The 20,210-nt window shown below is 38.7% G+C and overlaps 3 protein-coding genes across 3 annotated transcripts; 2 read left to right on the top strand and 1 right to left on the bottom strand.

Annotated features, from left to right (window-relative positions):
- Positions 1 to 5,786: 5,786 nt before the first annotated feature.
- LOC140759206 (late embryogenesis abundant protein At1g64065-like) lies at positions 5,787 to 6,344 on the top strand. The gene has a single exon (XM_073095701.1). The coding sequence runs from the start codon at positions 5,787 to 5,789 to the stop codon at positions 6,342 to 6,344; it is 558 nt and encodes a 185-aa protein (XP_072951802.1).
- Positions 6,345 to 8,167: 1,823 nt separating this feature from the next.
- Positions 8,168 to 9,228, bottom strand: LOC140759365 (vascular-related unknown protein 4-like). The gene is made up of 3 exons (XM_073095909.1): positions 8,794 to 9,228; positions 8,664 to 8,705; positions 8,168 to 8,591 (listed from the first exon to the last, which is right to left on the bottom strand). Exons 1-3 carry the CDS (start codon positions 9,091 to 9,093, stop codon positions 8,457 to 8,459), a joined length of 477 nt encoding a protein of 158 aa, XP_072952010.1. The 5' UTR covers positions 9,094 to 9,228; the 3' UTR covers positions 8,168 to 8,456.
- Positions 9,229 to 17,064: 7,836 nt separating this feature from the next.
- On the top strand, positions 17,065 to 19,891 carry LOC140759578 (glucose-6-phosphate/phosphate translocator 2, chloroplastic-like). Its single transcript, XM_073096178.1, has 5 exons — positions 17,065 to 17,630; positions 17,740 to 17,965; positions 18,194 to 18,416; positions 18,857 to 19,070; positions 19,620 to 19,891. The coding sequence occupies exons 1-5, from the start codon at positions 17,124 to 17,126 to the stop codon at positions 19,629 to 19,631; spliced, it is 1,182 nt and encodes a 393-aa protein (XP_072952279.1). The 5' UTR covers positions 17,065 to 17,123; the 3' UTR covers positions 19,632 to 19,891.
- Positions 19,892 to 20,210: the final 319 nt, after the last annotated feature.

The following is a 20,210-nucleotide window of genomic DNA, read 5'->3' as shown; positions in this document are numbered from 1 at the left end:
CGGTGTAACCCACAGAGCTCATAGTTGCCCTCTGATCCACAGTAGCAAATATACATATACGCTCTAGTAGGAATCATGTTCCAAAAGGCAGTCCAAAGAAAGGTGTTGATGCATGGGGCCATCTAGATGTGCTACTACTTTGACCAACACTCCCAACCCCGCTCTCCAGGCTTCCTCAAAATTTTGTAAATAAATTTGGCCTTTGCTTCTCTACTTGCATCCAAAGCCTAGACCCACAAGTCATCACTCAACCGACCACCTATCAGTATCATAGCAATTAAGATGGCAATATCATTGCTAAAACCCCTCGTCAACCTAGTATTGACCCAAGAGGCAATGTCAAACCCTTCCACGTTAATAGTGCACGGCCACTTCGCTATCGGTCTTTCTTCGAGCCATGGATCCTCCAGAAGTGAGGTCGTCATTGCATCACCGATGCTTACTCTAAGCCCCTTTTTTAGCGAATTCATTGCCTGACAAACTGCCTTCCACAACCACGAGCATCCCGCCTTTGGCCTCACTTTCCAAAGCCGAAGCTGACTATACTTGTGCCTGGTGATTGCAACCCACGGAGTTTGCCTACCCTGTAGTACACTAAGAACATGCTTGGCAAACAAAGCACGTTTTGCCACTTAGAGGTTTCTTACCCTCAACCCTCCTTCACTCTTCTCCTACATGATGGTTTCCCAGCTTATTCCCGCGCCTCTCAACACTCTTCTCCCATAGAAAAGTCCTTGCTTTCTTTGCAATTTCGTCAAAGATAGAGTCCAACAGCCAAGTCGACCCCATCTATTAGTACGAAATGGTCGTCAAGGTTGACTTCACTAGAGTTAACTTCCCCGCCAAAAACAACACATTCCTCTTCCAACCAGCCATTTTTCAATGAACCTAGTCCACCATGTCTCAATGATTGGGAACTGGGATTCGGTGTCTAGATATTTTGATGCCAAGATAAATAAAAGTCATTTTAGCCCTTTTGATTTACATCAGCTCATAGATTTCCTCTTTAGCCTCTTCCGCCTCCTCTACCATCCACTCCAGGATGAAGAGCTCCGATTTTTCTTTGTTGATCTTCTGGTTCATACGACGGGAGTATTGTTCCAGAGTCTCAGTCAGCACCACAACATTGTTATGGTCCGCTTTGGTAACTAGTAGTAGGTCATCTGCATATAGTAAATGCATCACCTTCCCTTCTCCAAAGCTGAATTTGTCAATCTGCCCATCATCCATTTTCTTATTGATAATAGATATTAATAATTGCGAACAAAGGATGAATAGATAGGGCGACAGGGGATCCCTTTTTCGGATGCCTCGATGAGGTGATATCTAGTCCCTCAATGACCCATTGATTAGCAACCCGAAGCTAAGCAAGGCAATGCATGCTCGAACCTAGCTCCTCCATTTTGTCAAAAAATGCATAAGCTCCAAAGTTCTCATAATCGCCTCCCACGGCAGCCAGTCATACGTTTTCTCCATATCCATCTTGATCATCATAACTAGTGGGAAAGTTCGATCGCTAGCCATAGAATGGGCTATTTCCTGAATCGCCAGCATATTGTCTTGGATGGCCCTACCCGAAACAAAAGACGCCTGCTCCTACCCAATGAGCTTTGGTAGGAGCGGCTTCATATGATCGACAAGTACTTTGGTGATCACCTTATGGGCTGCATTGTAAAGCGTGATTAGCCGGTAGTCCTTGACTAACAATGAATTCTCCTTCTTTGGGATTAAGGTAATGAAGGTTCATCCCCAATGGTTCGGCATTCTTTCTTTCTAGAATAATTTCAATATAGCTTGGCAAAGGTGACTCCCCATCTCTTCCCAGTATGTGATGAACACCTCCGCCTGGAGGCCATCAAGATCTAAGGCCTTGCCTTGAGGCATGGTGAAAATGATAGCTCTAATCTCCTTCGAGCTGATCAGTTCAACCAGCCTCTGAGTATCTTTGAAGGGATGGTGGGTAGTAGCCTCCAAGCTTCATCAACATTCTCCTCTTGGACAATTGACCCCCAAGTAGGCTTGGAACATCACCCTTATTGCCTCCTGATTAGTGTGCCAAACTCCAAGATCATCTGCTTAGCCGGAGATACGATTTCTTCGATTTCTAATATTCGTCGTGAGATGGAAGGAGGTATTCTTGTCCCCATTTGACACCTACCAAAGCTGAGACTATTGCAGCCACTTAAGATTTATCTGTCTGCTTAAGACACTCTTCAAGTTGTATAGACTTCTAAGCAGCCCTATCACATTTTGGTCTACACCCTTATAGCATCCTCTTCTTCTAGCTTCGCAATATCATACTACACCACTTGGAGTCTAGCTTCCACATTCCTGACGCATCCTCTTCTCCACTCCTTGAAGGCTCTCTGAGTGGCAAAGATCTTGTGCGAGAAGCTATGCATGAATCCCTAGTGGCTCTTTCTATTCCAGATTTGGACCATTAGACTTTTGCTTTCTTCATACTCTATCCACATATGCTCAAGTCTGAAAGGCTTAACCCTGTACCTCTTATCCTCTCCAAAAATCATTAAGAGTGGCGCATGATCAAACACAGTTCTATCCAAATAAGAAACCTTGTAGTTGTTGAACCGCATCAACTATTCCGGGTTGGATAGTACTCTATTGAGATGAACCCCGACTCGATCCATGTTGGGTTAGTTGTTGCACCAGGTGTAAGGGACACTCTCAAACCCCAAGTCTAGAGTCTAACCGTATCCACAAAATCCTTGAAGGCCTTATCCTTTGCCCTCGCCCTAGCTTCCACCCCAAACTTTCTCTCTTCAGGTGAAAAAATGGCACTAAAGTCTCCCATCACTGCCCAAGGTAGATCAGTCATAACAATGCTGGATATTCACTCCAAAGCTTAACTTGTTCATAGTGGTAGTTGTTGGTATAAACAAAGGATAGCATGTAGGTTCCTCCGTTCGGTGTAGTGTTAATTGCATGTGCAGCATATCTAGATACCGCCACCACCTCCACCCATACAATGTAGGGCTTCCAAAGCAAAATTATGCCACCTGATGCTCCCTTTGCGGATGCAAAAATATGTCCAGTCATGACCCAGGGCTCCACTAGCACTACTACTCTTCCTCTAGCTAACATGAGTCTGAATATGACACACCATTTCCAATTTGTGTTCCCTTACTGGGTAGCTACACCAATCCAGAGCCTCTTTCTTTAAGGCTCCTCGGCAGTTCCAAACTAGTGTCTTAAACATAAGCACTAATATACATTAGATTGGAGAGTCAGGCTCTCCTTCCTTTCTTCATCAATGGAGCATCCCCATTGACCCTCATGTTCTCCATATAGTCTGCTACACTATCAGCCAGTCCAACCATTAGTGTACTATGTGTATCACACAACACCAGGGCTTTGCAGCTTCGGTAGTCGTGCTCCATTTCCTCCGTCTCCATCAGTTAACTGAGCTATCGCCTATTCATGCTCAGCCGGTAGACCCTGTTTTTCATGTCTACTAGAAGCTGAGTGACTCAAGGCTACCCTATCAATTATTAGTTCTCTGGGGAACTCGGCCTCTGGGGAGAAAATTTTAGTTTTAGGGTTCTACATAGTTTTTACGTAAGCTGAGGACGTGGTTTTACCTCTTCCGTCTCCCATCTCAAGGCTACCCCCTCAATTATCAGTTCTTTGCAGAACTCAGCCTCTAGGGAGAAAATTTTAGTCTTAAGGTTTTGCATGATTTTTACATAAGCCAAGGATGTGGTTTTACCTCTTCCGTCTCCCATATATATGTTGAACCTTCCAATTGGAACTGACTTGCTCCTCTAACATGACGATTCCCTGTTGGTGCCATCCGTCCTACAAGAGATATTTTTTTGCACCTTGTTCTTCTCAATCCTTCCATTCATATCATACGACTTACTATCAAGACCTATCACATTTAAGGCCCCGTCTCTAGAAGCTAATAGTGAATCTATTTCTTGGCCTATCTTTTCTGCCCTTCTTGGAACCCGTTGATAATATTTTTGTGATGGCTCTCATTTCTCCCATTAACTCCCGAGCTTATGATCAAAGCTCACATGCTCCTTGGCTTTCTTTGCTTCCTTTGTTGTTGTTCTTCCTTGTTTCCGTTGTCTTCTTTCCTTGTTTTGGCTTGCTTCAGGCCATTGTTTCGTTCCTTGGTCTCTTCGCCAATCCTTGGTTGTCTCCTCAAAACCTGCTGTCGTAGGCCGTCCTCTGACCGAGTTCCTTAGGTTGCCTCAGTTTGGCTTGTTGCACCCTTTGCCGGACCACTGCTTCCTCGGCTTGCTGAACTATCCATTTTTCAGCCCTGGCCAACCATCTTCGATCTTCTGGCCATCTTTACCCATGCCCTGAACAGGTCTGGCTCGTTCGCCACTGATGTTGCCTCCCTACCTATCTATTTTATAGTTGTATCTCCACTATCAATACCTCTTGCACTATGGCCAAGAGGATTTCTCATGTCCAAGCCTTCCGCAACTAAAACACACCCTTGGTATATCTTCATAGACCACTCTTTATTCCACATTGTTGGTCTTTAGGCCAAGCCAAACTATTTGCTTTAGAGGTTTGCTAAGGTTAATCTCTACGCACAACCAAGCATATCGGCTCCTATTATAGTCGAGCGTGGTCTCATCCACCCTTAATGGTTTGCCAAAAAAGGCCGCTACTGGTATGAGTGATTCTAGCTCCCAATATTCCTTAGGTAGATTTGGGAATTGAGTCCATAGAGAGTTGTGAAGGGGCTGTAGTTGGCCGAAAGTCATTCCTCCACTCTATGAGGTTTAGCACCTTCCCTCCTATCGTCCATGGTCTGTTGGATATAACATAGGGCATACCCTCCTCTTTGATGAAACGGAATGCATAGAATCCTTCTGCCATGTCTGAGACTTCAAACCCATCAATTGCATTCCACAGTCGAGCCAATATTAACTTCAGCTTGTATAGTGGAATATATGATCCAAGAAATCTTCCAAAGAGGGTTAGTCGCCAACGTTTTCTGCACTTGGCCACGATGGTTAGGCCGATTATCACACAGTCATCCGTCTAGTCATCCGTCTATTCCTTTAGCTTATTAAGTATCTCTTCCGGAATCTTGCTATTGCCACCACCAAGGCCCAAGATTTCCTTTCCTCAACGAAGCCCTCCTTTGTTGAACATCTTGTCCACCAGCAGTTGCCGGCAACGATTTGCCTCCCAGCGAACCCATCCTCAACCTGGTAGTTTTATCTTGTTACTAGAACTTCAGCAAAAACTTAACCTGGACAAGTCTATATATCTATCCTATCCCATCCTATCCACCATGATGTTTTTCGAACCGCTTTCTCCCCTCCCCACCATGAGTTCTGCTTCTTGTTACGCTGGATAATAACCTTATCCACTTTGGTAGAAATGGCACTCTCCATTGCAGTTAGAGTTGGTTTGAAACCGGCGGGGAGTCTTTTTAGGTAGAATAAGCAAGTAAGAAGATTGTCTACATCCCAGGATGCAGGAATTTCCAACTTCTTTAACAAACCAATCGAGAGGCGCCAGCTACACTGTCTGCAGGGAAATTCCTGCAGCTGCTGGTTTGCAAATGATCAACCTAAAAAAAATAACCTGCGGCGCGGAACAAACGGCTAGCTGCGACTTGCGACCCACAAACTCTTTCCTTCCTTTGACCTCAAACCTCTTTGGTTTCCTCTTCCAACACACAAAGACTCAAAAATTAAACCTCCAATACCACAAGCTTCCTTCTTCCCAAACATAGCTCGCAAGCACACAATTTAACATCCCTAATCTCGTCTGCATTCTAACTCTCTTCATCAATGTCGAAAAGAAGTATCAAGATCTGCAGCATTGTGACAGCAGTTGTCATCCTTCTTGTTGTACTTCTTGTCATCCTATACTTCACTGTCTTCAAACCAAAGACGCCAGAAGCCACTGCTTCTGTTGTGAATATCCAGCATGTAGATTTCACTCTCGTTCCCCTCACATTCAACCTCACTCTCGCCGTCGAGATCGTCATCAAGAATCCTAACTTTGCAGGATTTAAGTACGGCGGCTCGATGATTACAATCTATTACCATGGAGATGTTGTTGGCTCTGCACCTATCAACGCCGGCATGATTCATGCACGTAAGACAGAGACGATTAGCACCTCGGTGGAAATTCTAGCATCGAAGGTGATGGCCAGCAGCTCCTTCCGTTCTGATGTTTCCAAGGGATTGGATTTTACATCTTCGACAACTATTGATGGGAAGGTGATCATTTTGGGAATGTTTAAGTTACACGCATCGGCTAAAATAGAGTGTACTTCGCGTGTTTGGATCTTCACTGCAACTAGCACTTCGACATGCAATTCAGAATTTAAAGTTCAGAAATAAGGGGTTCGGTGGATTACTTCTACTTTTATGGGAAATAAGGATGATTGATTGGATTTTATCTTCTGAAGTTTATTTACTGTCTTGTAATTCTTTTGTTTCCTTGTTACCTACTGTAACAATTATTGCCATTGATTTTTGCGAAAGAGAGTGATATTGTTGCATTGATGCATTCTTCAGACAAGATCTTACAAGAAAATTGACACTTGAAGAGTCAGGTGTAATCACAAAAAATAGGTTTCGGAAATCATATAGAAGTTCTGATTTGCGGCAAGCGCATAGCTGCTTCATGTTTAATATGTTAATATCACCAACTACTTTTAAAATAAAGCATAACCCTGCAGGCTGCCAGGTCTAATGAAATTTCTAATTTCCTAGTAATTGACATGACATGATCTAGTTAACGACAATAAAATTTGATACAAGAAAAGTGAGGCGAAACGAGCATCACCAATATTCCACCTAAAAGAGGCAGGAAACGTCATCCAGATCAATCAGAGTCTATCTACTAAATGTATGAACATTTTGATGATCCACTCTGTTATGAACTATTTCTGATGTCACTGTTTTTATTCCAGTTGGTCTAACCTTAAGACCTGAATGAATCCTAGTGAAATAGGTATAATTCTCTCTTGTTAGCCGATTGGTTGATCTTAAAACAATCCTTGATTCATCTCTCGGTGGTTATCCAGGATCGTCTCGCGAAACATATCTAATCTATTACTCAAGAGTATTGTATCAGAGAAGATAGAGACATAAAGTGTTATTATATCTACCATAGCAACATGACATCCCAACTAACTTGTGCCATTGATTGCTAAGGTCCACATCACAGGACTATGACTATTCATCAGATTTAAGCTAGATGCATTCATGGGTCACTGTTAGTAACACCTATCCTTCTATACAAGTTGAATTTAATTGGATTTAAGGGCTCTTCGAATCTAATTAATTTTCTCAAGTTTTAAGACCATGAAGTCTTCTACATGCACCTACCTTGATTCTTTGCACATGGAGAGGTATCATCTTAAGCAATCTTTTATACATAATTATATTATGCAAGGCCTGCAAGAGTCTTACTATATTATGTCTCATTGTAGGTTTTATCTTAATTATATTGTTATTTGTGAATGGGCAGGCCAAACCGGTCCTCAACACCGCTAAGAATATATCGCAACATAGAAAAAGATAATCTGATATTTGATAATAGAAGGGTCTGATTCTGAACAAATCAACCTTCCATTCTATAAGGAATACTAGTTTTCTCCAATTGGCGTAATTTACGATCACATTCTGTACTACATTCAGTTTATTGTTATTTTATTTTCCAGGTTTTCTCCAAATATCGCCGTTTGCACACATTATCAAATCTATTATATGAAGGAAATCAAATCAGATCCTCTTTGGATTTTCTTAATATATAAAATTGGATCTTATCATAATGGTTGGGTGCATCTTCTCGGTTAGGTGTTAAAGACTAGGATTCGACAAAGAAGTTTAGTGTGAACGCTTACTTCTTGGCTGAGATATACCTGACAATAAGGAATTCATAAGAACTATAGGTATTAATTATCAGAACAGAAATAAAGAAGATTATAAGTTATTCTACAAATTAATCATAATAATACCTGTCTATATTCTTGTTTGTTTACTCATCATCTCCTACTTTTGCAAGCTGAGGAGATAAACAAGCAAGAATATCACAACTGATCAGAGACTTGTCAGACTTGCAGAAGCCATTAGGCTAACAATCTGAGTACCATCTGATTAACTTCCATGATCTTACTTCCAGTTTTACTAACGCAAACGACAAGTTTACAAGAACATAGGGAAACAAAGGAAATGTCATCTTCTATATGCATGATTGTGTAGTCATTTGTACAGAAACTAAGCTTTCAAGCCTTTAACAAGGCAACTACTAGTATTATCTTACAAGTTGGCTTCACTGTGGCACTGCTCAAGAGGGAATTCTCCATGTTGAGGATTGCTTGATTCCTATGCAACTAATGCAATCCTTTTACATAATACAACATGGAGTAAAATTATTAGAAGAAAACCCACATAATATATGAACCATCCACACCAAGAACAGACAGTATTATTTGATTGCAAAAGCTATCCACCATAGTGATTCAGTAGCATTGCAAAAGGAATCAAACAAAGCCCCCTTTTCTTCAGTTCTGTGCATCCACCAACTAGATCCAGTTCATGCACAAATTTCCCCTTCAATATTGGATCCACTTTCTCTTCCTACAGCCAAGACAACAAAATTCAAAACCAAACCAAAAAATTAAAATTGAAAATTGAACACAAACAAATTACCTTAGGCATCTCCTTGCCATCCATGTTAGTTAAAGCACTGACCTACAGCAAATGAAGCAGAAAAAAATACCAAACCAATTATATAAAACTCACTCGAGAAAACATCGAAACAAAGATTGGTTCCTCCAACCTTAGGACTATTTACAGGAGAGCTAGCAGTATCCACCAATTCCTCATCATCTAAAGGCCCCAACCCCCTCTTCTTCTTTAGTGGCCTTAATTTCTTGCAGCTGATCGACGAAGCACATGAAGAGGCATACGAGATCATGGCAGAGCCTTCGACATCGCTAGAAGATATAGCAGCTCTTCTCCTCTCTTCTGATTCTCTGAAGTGCTCAATGTACATGGTCCAACTACTCTCCTCAGATGAAGTTAGGCTCCCACTGGAACAAACACCACTGTAGACAGAAGAGTTAGCTGATTCCTCCATTAGTTCCAGATCTTTGAGAAAGTTATATTGCACATCAAAGATGGTGTCTCTTGAGATATTTATAGAAGATATCAGAAGAGATAATAGAGAGAGAAGAAAAAGTATAATAGTGGTTATTATATATTGGTGTATAGGCAGTTAGGAAGTTGGAATCATAATAAGCTGCATAGAAAATATAAGAAACAATGGGATGCTTTGACCTGAACAACAAGTTGTAGAAATTTTTACACCAAAACCATCATCCCCTTATCTTGTACAACATAGAAGTAGACTTGGAAGTTATGACCTCGGTCGCCATTGTGGCGGTTGCTTGAACAGTTATTACAGTTAAAAATAGGAAGTTGTGGCCTCCATGTCTTGCAAAAATTATCCTGTAAGGAATTTTTCTTCACTATTATATTTATATATATATATATACATAGAATTCGCGCACCGTCATCCTTCCTTCTTGCTTTTTAATTGCGAAAATGTATTTGGAATCAAAGAACTTGTTCCTCACTCAAGAAAATAATAATAATTTACTCGAACGTGCGCTCTCAAATTCGAATATTTGATATGCAAAAGACTTAAAATTAGTCTCATTCTTAATTGAGAAGCATGCTTAAGACTGTGTTTTGTAGAGAAGAATTGGCATTCTCAAAGAAAATGACATCACAACCATCAGACACATGATGACATAAATGAGAATTATGCTCATTAAGGGTGTGATTTACTTGCATTACATCAAATATATAGTGGTATTATTTGATACGTTGAATGGTATTCTAGATATTGTAATAGAATGGCAACTTCTCTTCGTGCTAAAGTTGAAGTGGATTCTATAAATTAGTTCTTTTCAAAGAGTAGTTAATCTATGATCTATAAAACGTTCAGGATAATGAACTTAGTTTAGATTGATAATGATATATTTATAGCTTTTAAAAGTACGTACAATGCTTATTTAACTAGAAAAAAGTACAACGCTTATAAGTAATACTAGCTATTATAGCTATAAAATTGAAAAAAAAAATATTATTTATTATTTGTATACATTAAAGTGTGCCCACAAATTAAGAAAAGGTTTACTTGCATTATATCAACTAATCTCTCTATTATCATATCCTCTTTGAACATTACCAAATCAAATTTCTCAAAGAAATAACAAAATGTATGAATTTCTTCGATTATGAATAAGTTAATATGATATTAAATAAACTATATACTTCATATTAAGAACCACTAGATATATATTATGTAAATTGTTAATTAAGTCATTCAAAAACTATTTTGTTATCATCTCTTAATTAATCCTCTTTCCTTAGATACAAGATATTTCTAACCCAGTAATAGCCCATTAGTCAAGTGGCAAAGATTGATGATTAAGAAAAAATGATGAAGTATTAATCTTTCTGATATGATTTGGAGTTCACCGATGTTATCTTGAGCATGGATACACTTTATGAGTATCTTTTCTTATTGTTTTAGTATTTATTTCAGAGAAAATAACTTTTTTATAAGTCACGTTTGAACGCGGATGGGTGCGTTCGAACACATTTGCGAACGCCTGCATCAAGTTCGCAAAAATAAAAAACACGAAATATGCGTTCGAACGATCGGGCTCGTTCGAATGCCTGCATCAGGTTTGCATCGACAGATAATGTTTTTTGTGCGTTCGAACACGGTCGGCAAAAATCTATTATTTGATTAGCCTCTTAAGGTGTGGATGGCAACCAAAGGGCCATTATTGAATGAATTGAGTTTTTGTCTTAATCTTCTTCTTCTCCTTCTCTCTCGTTCCCTGGCTTCGCCACTTCTAACCTTCTTTGACCGACCACTCACCCTAGTCTCTTTAGGGCAGCTCACTCCTCCCCCTTCTTCAAAACTCTTTACTCTTGCCCTAACATTTTCATCATCCATAATCCCTCCAACACAACCTTACTCACCAGTGCCACCCTATTACTGCCGACCTACCACCTCCATATTCCACCTAGAATCTCGTGTCGCCATCTACGAATTTATTGACGGACTCTCTAACGTTCATCTACTTATTTGACAATATCTCTGGATCCCGCTGTTCAATTTTTCTGAAATTAGATTCGTTGAAAAGCTCTTTTCAGGGCTACAACATATCAAAATTTCATATTGATCCGACGGTTATAACTTTCGGAATCCTCTTCCAAAATTCTGTGTCAGATCTTATCCAGATCTGGAAGAAAAAATAGATCAAACCTTAGCCTAAGGGAAGATCGTATCAATTTCTTATACCATTTTGTGATCTTACTATGAGTCATCAAACTTCTTATAAATTAATGAAAAGGGATACCCCTAGGGTTGTAACAAGATATAGATTATCCAATGGATGACCCAATCCAAACCCATGAGAAGTTTGATTTCTAAATCAATATTTGGATTCAGAATAAATTAAAAAAAAAAACAACTATATACGTAATCTTAGACAAATGAGATAGATTGCCTACTTAATTATGTTGATTAAATTAAAATTAATATTTCTTCCTATTTAAAATGGATTATATGCTTAGATGATAAGTGATCTCCATTATTGAATGAAGGGATTTTTATTAATCACACCCTACATTTTGCCTATTTTGTGATTCGCACCCCACCCCGTCTTTGCGGATTTTATAACGCGACCCTTCCTTTTTATAGTAATGTTCATTTAACACCCTGAGTTAACTTAACCTAACCATTATCAAACAGAATGATACCAGAAAGAGAATATTCTGTTATAATCTATCATATAATTTATAATATTCCTAAATTACCCTTGTACTCATCTATAATTTTATTCATAATTTAAACCTTTATAATTTATTATCTCATAGCTCCCCAAACTATGAAGAACATCCCTAAATGCCAAGCTGACCTCAAAGCTTCCAAACCCCAAGCAGTAGCTCCCCAAACGCCAAGTCATTGGAGTTGAAGGAGCTTGTAGTCGGAAGGTTGCAGCTTGGAATTAGAGCTTCCCAAAGCCTACATCACCAAAACATCAAGTAGTCGAAGGTTGAAGGAGGTTGCCTTCCGAAGTTGCCCAAACGACAAGAGCTTCTCCAAGCCTACATCACTCCTCCTAAGTTGGGATTTTGGGGTTAGTTTCTGTAATCATTTTTGGTTGAATGCCATTTTGGGGTTTTAGGGTTTAAAGACAACTCAACCCCATTTTGGGATTTTAGGGTTTAAAGATGATTCCTTAAGGGTATTTTAGTAATTTTTGAACTAGAGTCACATAAACCATATAACATGGTTAATGTCAGTTAGCTTAAGTAACGTTAGGGTGTTAAATGAATATTATAGGAAAAATGAGGGGTCGCGTTATAAAATCCCTAAAGACGGGGTGTGAATCATAAAATAGGTAAAATGTAGGGTGTGATTTGTAAAAATCCCTTGAATGAATTGAGATTTTGCCCTAATCTTCTTCTTCTCCTTCTCTCTCGTTCTCTCATTCTCCGGCTTCGCCACTTCCACCCACCCTAGTCCCTTAGGGGGCAGCCCACTCCTCCCTCTTCTTCAAAATTCTCTACTCTTGCCCTTACCTTTTCATCATCCATAATCCCTCCAACACAACCTTACTCACCGGTGCCACCCAATTACCGTCAGCCTACCACCTCCATATTCTACTTAGAATCTCGTGCCACCATCCACGGATTCATTGACGGACTCCCTAACATTTGTCTACTTATCTGACGATATCTCCAGATCCCGCTATCCGATTTTTCTGAAATTAGATTCGTCGGAAAGTTCTTTTTCAGGGCTACAACATATCAAAATTTCGTATTGATCCGTCGGCTATAACTTTTGAAATCCTCTTCCAAAGTTCCGTGTCAGATCTGAAAAAAAAGGAATAAATCAAACCTTAGCCTAAAGGAGATCGTATCAATTTCTTAAACCATTTTGTGATCTTACTATGAGTCATCAAACTTATTATAAATTAATGAAAAGGGATACCCCTATGGTTGTAATAAGATATAGATTACCCAATGGATGACCCAATCCAAACCCATGGGAAGTTTGATTTCTAAATCAATATTTGGATTCAGAATAAATTAAAAAAAAACAACTATATACGTAATCTTAGACAAATGAGATAGATTGCCTACTTAATTATGTTGATTACATTAAAATTAATATTCATTCCTATTTAAAATGGATTATATGCTTAGATGATAAGTGCTCTCCAATTCATTGATGAATTATTTTTTCTTCAATTTTTCTTGAATAAAGAGTTTGTGTAATTATCCAACACATTATAATTTTATATTATATATCCCTTAGTATACATACTTATATTATCTATTCACACATGAAAATGAATAATGTAGGAAAGTAATATTATAATTGTGGAAAAATCTTTTTAGTAATTAAAAAAAAGGGGGGGAAAGATGGCAATTTTATTGGAAACCTCCTTGTTATCATATCAAAGCTTCTAGTTATCACATAAGATTTGGGGATTTCTTTCTCAAAAAAATAAAAATAAAAATGGGGCATCACTTTCTTTCGCGTTAAACTCATCGACTAGTCTAAAAGTATAAGTTATTAGAAGAAAATAACTTAAAATTTAATATCTTAATATCTCGCTTTACGTTTGGATTTGAGATATTTTGATATACCCAAAATTTAGAGCTTGACTTAAATAGGGGTAGGCAAATTATAGTTTCCCTCGTAGTGATCGATCGGAAGACTAAACTACCTCCATAATTTGGTTGTTTAGCGAGAAATATTGATGGCAACGAACCCTATTATTTTCGGTATTTGAACGATTAATTTTCAATGAAAAAATTTCTAAGCTATAGTTTGATCTAAACTACATTTGGAGTTTAAGCCATAACTTTAAAATAGAGAAGAAGATTGAACCAAGTTAACCCGACCTGATTGCTACCCCTAAATCTAGATCGATCCCAGGAGGCCCATCGAGCTAGATCGGCCCAATGAGAGAGCTCGTATAAGCGAATCTCCTTCCGAGCTCCGCCCATAGGCTATGCTATGTGCCCAATCATTGGAATGGTATCACTTCTATTATCACCAGATAATTATCTGATCTCATATATATATTAAGTATTTAATATGTGCATATGTACCTTAGCACGATGGAAATTTGCATTTAAAATTTAAATTATCTGGCAAGATGAATCCATCGATGAATACTTACAACCTATCAATCCAAGGTTGTGATTAGTTACAAACTCATGATTTATAACAAAATTTTAAATTTAATATTTCAACAAACACGTAGGAGTGTAAACGAAGCCGAGCTTGATTGAGCCTGGCTTTTATCAAGCTTAAATCGAAATAAATTTTGAGTCTAGATTTATGATCAAGCTTGAATTGAAATCATTTCAATTTGAGCATATTTTGAACTCAAGCTTTAATGAGCTGCTCAATTAGCAATTTCAAGCATTATCAATTCAAACTATTTTTGAGCCTGGGTAAGTTTGAATTAATTTAGGCTTAATCAAGCCCTGAATGAAGCTTAAAATAAAACCTAATTCAACTATAAAGAGAAAGAGAAGTTGAGCCTACAGATTTTAAAAAAAAAATCTAATGGTTCCTAAATGGACTCGAGGAAAATAAACCCAAATCCACTGATTGGCACGACAAGTTATACGAATATAAAGATGAGATATTAGTCACCTTTAGAACAATGTGTCAAAAGCGTGGTGAATTATTAGTTAGTTTTATCTTATTATTTAAATTTTAAATAAATCAGATAATTCGTATGTAGATCTAATACGCTAGAGATTTTTTACTCCTATAAATAGAAGTGAACATATGTTAGATAATTTTCATTGAAGGAATTTAAGTTTAGCCAAATTTACATTTTCGTCCTTATTTTTTACCGTAGCTAATAAATCGTCTTTATCTTTCTAAGAGTAGATCATAGCCATAAAAGCATCTCAATCTTCCATACCCTAACCACTCTCCTCCACTAGCAGCCACCCTACTTTACAGCCGTCCACTACTCTGCGACGACCGCCGCAACGTCCGTTAATTACCGTTTACCCTATTTGACCTTGTTACACTATTTTAGTAATATCTTTTCATCCAGAAATCGCATTGTCATGAAACTAAATCCATTGGAACCATAAATTTTGAGGCTACTTTCATATAAATTTTTATAATTTTCTTACTTCTAGATCTTTTCAGATTTGGTTCGTAACAATATATATATATATATATATATATATATATATCAAGTCTTATCTAGTCGATTTGATTGAGCCGGCTCGAGATCAAGCTCGGCTCGAATTTAATTTCGAATCTAAACTTCAAAATCAAGCTCAACTCAGCTTATATTGACAGCCCTAAGTACACGAATAAAGATAACCGTCCAATAAAATATAACAATTTTCAAGTAGTCCCACTCAACCTAACCCTTTGTTTTGCCGGACTCAGCCTGAGTTTAGATCCGAACAGCAGCCAGCTTCTCCTGCGCTCCCTCCCTCTTAACCGTACAAAAGCCACGCGGAGGTTTCTCGTTCGTCCAAATTATCATTGCTGTTCGGGAAATAACAGTGGGCTTGCCCCGGTGTCCGCGGACCGGTCGGTGGACCCGTGAGTGCGCATGGCGACGGTCACCGATCTCGGGTGGTGGGGCGTGGCGCGTGGGCCGGAGAAAGCGACGGCCCGGAGAAGAGAACGCGAGCGGTGAGCAACGCCGGAGCCGGGGGTCTGGTGGTGACCCGACTCGCCAGCATTCCGACACGTGCAGCTCCCTTCAACGGTGGGGAATTGAAGTCCGTACGGCGCCAATTTTGAACCGTTGCTTTTATTTATATATATATATATATATAAACCCAACTATTAAATTATATTCCCACAATGAGATGATTGATTACTATTTAAAAGACTTTCCAAATCTTAGTTTATGATTAATTTAGGTTTTCCTTTTAATTTTTTTTTTGAGTTTATGCTTAATTTAAAAAATCGCTGACTGAGATAGTAATTTTAAAATAGTCGTAAAAAAGAATCAAAATATTCATTGGTTAAATTCTCAAATCTTTGACACTTCTTACTACTAGATCTTAAAACTTGGATCGATGGATTGACCTTTTCTCAAAGATTTTAATAGTTTCTAAACTTTAATATTAGTAAATTAAAATGTTTTTCATGAGAGCAGCATGTGAAAAGCAACCAAGAACACCTAATAAAATAATTAATTTTTTTTTTGAGGAAATTTCACATATTTTCCTAATATTTGAAAATTTAAAAACATATATAAAAGAAAATTGTTAATGAGAATAAAAAGCAAAAATGCAAGGAATTTCTATACAATTTATATTGTCAAATTAAGTAGAAAGCTTCTATTGGGTAGATAAAAAATTATTAAAATGTGAAGAAAAAAAATTAGGATGTGGAATGACTTCACCTCTAGTACATTATTTTTGTTTTAAATAAGTGAGACCAAATGTGCAATAATTTCTCCCAAAATTTATAAACCTTTATTTGCAATTGACCCTCATATTCTCAAAATTTTCAAACTTATAAAGTGAGGGCATTGCAATTGCATTCTATGAAACTAATAACATATTATTCTAATAGCAGTGGGCCAGATTATTGCTTGTATTATAGCTAAAAAGATCTTTGGGTTTGATATATTAGCTAAAATCCAAATCCACTTTGTCATGGCAATTTGATTCCATTTTGGCCTTTATTAAGTGGAGTTGAAGCAGGCCCTATGAAGTATGAAATATCTAAGATTTGCAATTTTGGCTCAATAAAGATTGCTCATGGAATTAGAATTCATATATAAATTAAAATTATTTTGATAATAATTAAACTGATAGCCTAGAGTGGCACTAAATTGTGGAGTTAGGTTAGTTAGTTTGGCGACGACACCTAGTTTGGTTAAAAGCAATATTTATGGAGTTTCGTATTAATAAATAAAAATTAATATTTGAAATTCCAAATTTACCCTCCCCCAGCTTCCTCCCTTCTCCTATAAGTAGAAACAGAGCTCTCTTCTCTCTCCGTGTCTCTCTCTCTTTCTCATCTTCTACGTCGTCCTCAAAGGCCAAAGCAAAGCTCAATTGGCGACCATGATCTCCGTCAAACAATCCTTGTCGGCCTTTGCCGTATCCAATCTTACCCGACCCAAATCCCATTCTTTGCCGCCGCAATCCTCTGTTCTTCCTCCTACCTCGTTCGCTGCTCGCATTTCTATTTCTTCTCTGAAGCCATTATATCAAACGCCTGTCGAGCGTTCCAGCGTCCGAGCCCAAGACCGTCTCTTCTCGCCTTCTAAGTCTCGAGCCGTGTCCGTCAAGACTCGAGCTTATGAAGCCGATCAATCTGAGGGCATTATTCTCCCGGACGCCGAGGCCGCGGCCCAGAGGGTCAAGATTGGGATCTACTTCGCGACTTGGTGGGCTCTCAATGTGGTGTTTAACATCTACAACAAGAAGGTTTTAAATGTTTTCCCTTACCCCTGGCTCACCTCCACCCTCTCGCTCGCCGCCGGCTCCCTCATAATGCTCGTCTCCTGGGCTGCGAGGATCGCTAAGGCGCCCAAAACTGATCCCGATTTCTGGAAAGCTCTTGCTCCGGTAAAATAAAAAATAAAAATCGAGTTTTAGATCGGATTCGAGGTTTTTGGGGGGGTTTCCTTGATGTTTGTGTTTTAAATTGTTTGGGTTGGTTTTGGGTTCTGCATAGGTGGCGGTGGCGCACACGATTGGGCATGTGGCGGCGACGGTGAGCATGTCGAAGGTGGCGGTCTCGTTTACGCATATAATTAAGAGCGGGGAGCCGGCGTTTAGTGTGTTGGTGTCGAGATTTCTCCTCGGCGAGAGCTTTCCGGTGCCGGTTTATTTGTCGCTACTGCCGATCATCGGGGGGTGTGCTCTCACGGCGGTGACCGAGCTGAACTTTAACATGACTGGTAAGCACGGTTGAATTTTCATACACATATTTACATTAATTGGCATGCATCTGCCTTAGAAACGAAACTCGAGGGGGATAAGTATCTCGCTATTCTTCTTTCACAAATCCTGCAAAACCTTGCAGGAGATTCTTGATTAGAATAGATGTTAGTCATTATTCATTTGGATTAAAACTTGACTTTAGATGGGTGAAATATTCATTGATCTTTCTTCCTAATTACATGCAGGATTCATGGGAGCCATGATATCAAACCTCGCATTTGTTTTCCGCAATATATTTTCAAAGAAAGGGATGAAGGGCAAATCAGTTAGTGGGATGAACTACTATGCATGCCTTTCTATGCTCTCTTTGTTGATTCTCACCCCATTTGCGATTGCTGTTGAGGGCCCCCAGATGTGGGCAGCTGGATGGGAGAAGGCTGTTTCTCAAATTGGTCCCAATTTCATCTGGTAATCATGCCACTCTTCTCTGGAGTTCTCATTGTTTTGTTACTAGCTAGGAGAAAAAGTAAACACCTTACTCTTACCATTTAAATCTGAGTTCTTGCAGTCTACTTCTTTTTTACAATGTTGGCTCAATTCCAGAGAATAGAAAGAGACTAGAACAACTGGTTCTTTTGTGAGGAATTTCTCCTAATATTTTGCTTTCTTGTTTGGTGGGTGATGAAATCATCAGAATTCACCACCTATCTTGCTCATCATTCCTGTTGGTTATAGTTGTGAGATATAGCATGCATAAGATGATCAGATACTTTTGGTTTTGCTTCTGTTGAGTATAATTTTACATCTACAAGATATAATCTAGCTATCACTGATATGAGAATGCACTGTTTCTGGATTACATTTCTATTTCAATACCTGAGTTCATTTATGTGGTTCCAAATGGTCAGGTGGGTAGCAGCACAAAGTGTATTTTACCATTTGTACAACCAGGTCTCATACATGTCGTTGGATGAAATCTCTCCTTTGACATTTAGCATTGGGAACACAATGAAGCGCATAACCGTCATCGTCGCATCGATCATAATTTTCCATACACCTGTTCAACCTATCAATGCCCTCGGAGCAGCCATTGCAATTTTTGGAACATTCCTCTATTCCCAGGTAATTTCAGATCTTTAATTTTCTGAGAATCATTATATGTATAATTTCCATTGCATCTGAAGTTTATGATTGACTTTGAACTCCTAGACAAAATTAAAGAGGTGGTGTTTTTCCTTCATTTTTATGAGATATGCAGGATGTCGAATGATAATAGAAACCAGGCTGGGATTAGATAAACTTAAGTGATCATCATTTACTTGAATTGTTATTGATGAAGCATATGCTAATGACACTCTTCTGCCAGATCTGATTAAAGGACCTAATTAAAATGATTGTGTTTTGTGGCTCTACTTTCTATAATGCTAATATACTATATAACCAGTTTATTGTTTGTTCACTCTTTATGTTGTATTATTAAGAATCAACTTGGATGGATATTAAGGATACTTCTGTAAAATAGTCATCTGAAAGTTAAATCAGAACAGCCTTGCCATTATCTTACTACTAAAGTTTTGGTGTTCAACATCTGAGTTTTCTTGTTGGCTCTGATACTGCGCAATAATACTACGCTATGTAGTGACTAATCACATCTTGTTCATCTCTTTGCAGGCAAAGCAGTGAAGTTTCACAGGTACCTGGAAGATGCTATGCGAAGATCTCTGTCCGATATGTATTCCCCGTAGGTTATGCAGATTGTTCATGGCAGAACCAATTTTGTGAGCTCTAGCGATAGCGAGCAATAGCTGTAGCATGTTACACAGATATATTATCTCTTCAAAGCCTTGCGCATCTTTTATGTAATTAGTGTCCAGAGGCACATATCTATTCTCATTGTTTCCTGTGAAGAGAAGCATTAAATAAAGAACCTAGTTGTTGTCTAACACTTGAGACCTTGTGGTCCTCAAAATGAATGATTCTTGTCGCAGAATGTATTGGCTTAGACACAACTTATTGTCCTTACCTCACTGGAAACAGCCAGAGAAATGGAGTAAGGGATAAACTTTGGACCCTTAGGTTTAGTAGGATGATTTGTTGTTTAGCATTTGACAAGCAGCATGAGATGCCTTGCCATTAATTGAAAGGCTGGAGAACTTGTCCAGATTATGGTGTTTGCTCTGCTTGCAATCTCTTTGATGGATCTCATCTTGGATTCTTGCTACTTGTTGCTGTAGCTGGGCTACATTAGTTCTGAGATTTCTG

The sequence above is a fragment of the Typha angustifolia genome, chromosome 4 (assembly GCF_048772165.1).
Source record: "Typha angustifolia cultivar Huaian chromosome 4, ASM4877216v1, whole genome shotgun sequence".
NCBI lineage: Eukaryota > Viridiplantae > Streptophyta > Magnoliopsida > Poales > Typhaceae > Typha > Typha angustifolia.
The sequence above is the reverse complement of the archived record's forward strand: the minus strand, read 5'-3'. Positions and strand labels throughout refer to the sequence as shown.

Excerpts from the sequence above, each read along its gene's own strand:
- LOC140759206 (XM_073095701.1), top strand. The coding sequence starts at position 5,787 with ATGTCGAAAAGAAGTATCAAGATCTGCAGCATTGTGACAGCAGTTGTC.
- LOC140759365 (XM_073095909.1), bottom strand. The coding sequence starts at position 9,093 with ATGGAGGAATCAGCTAACTCTTCTGTCTACAGTGGTGTTTGTTCCAGT. Across the intron at positions 8,706-8,793 it reads CTCCTGTAAATAGTCCTAAG|GTCAGTGCTTTAACTAACAT; the intron begins GTTGGAGGAACC and ends CATTTGCTGTAG. Across the intron at positions 8,592-8,663 it reads ATGGCAAGGAGATGCCTAAG|GAAGAGAAAGTGGATCCAAT; the intron begins GTAATTTGTTTG and ends TCTTGGCTGTAG.
- LOC140759578 (XM_073096178.1), top strand. The coding sequence starts at position 17,124 with ATGATCTCCGTCAAACAATCCTTGTCGGCCTTTGCCGTATCCAATCTT. Across the intron at positions 17,631-17,739 it reads TCTGGAAAGCTCTTGCTCCG|GTGGCGGTGGCGCACACGAT; the intron begins GTAAAATAAAAA and ends GGTTCTGCATAG. Across the intron at positions 17,966-18,193 it reads GCTGAACTTTAACATGACTG|GATTCATGGGAGCCATGATA; the intron begins GTAAGCACGGTT and ends AATTACATGCAG.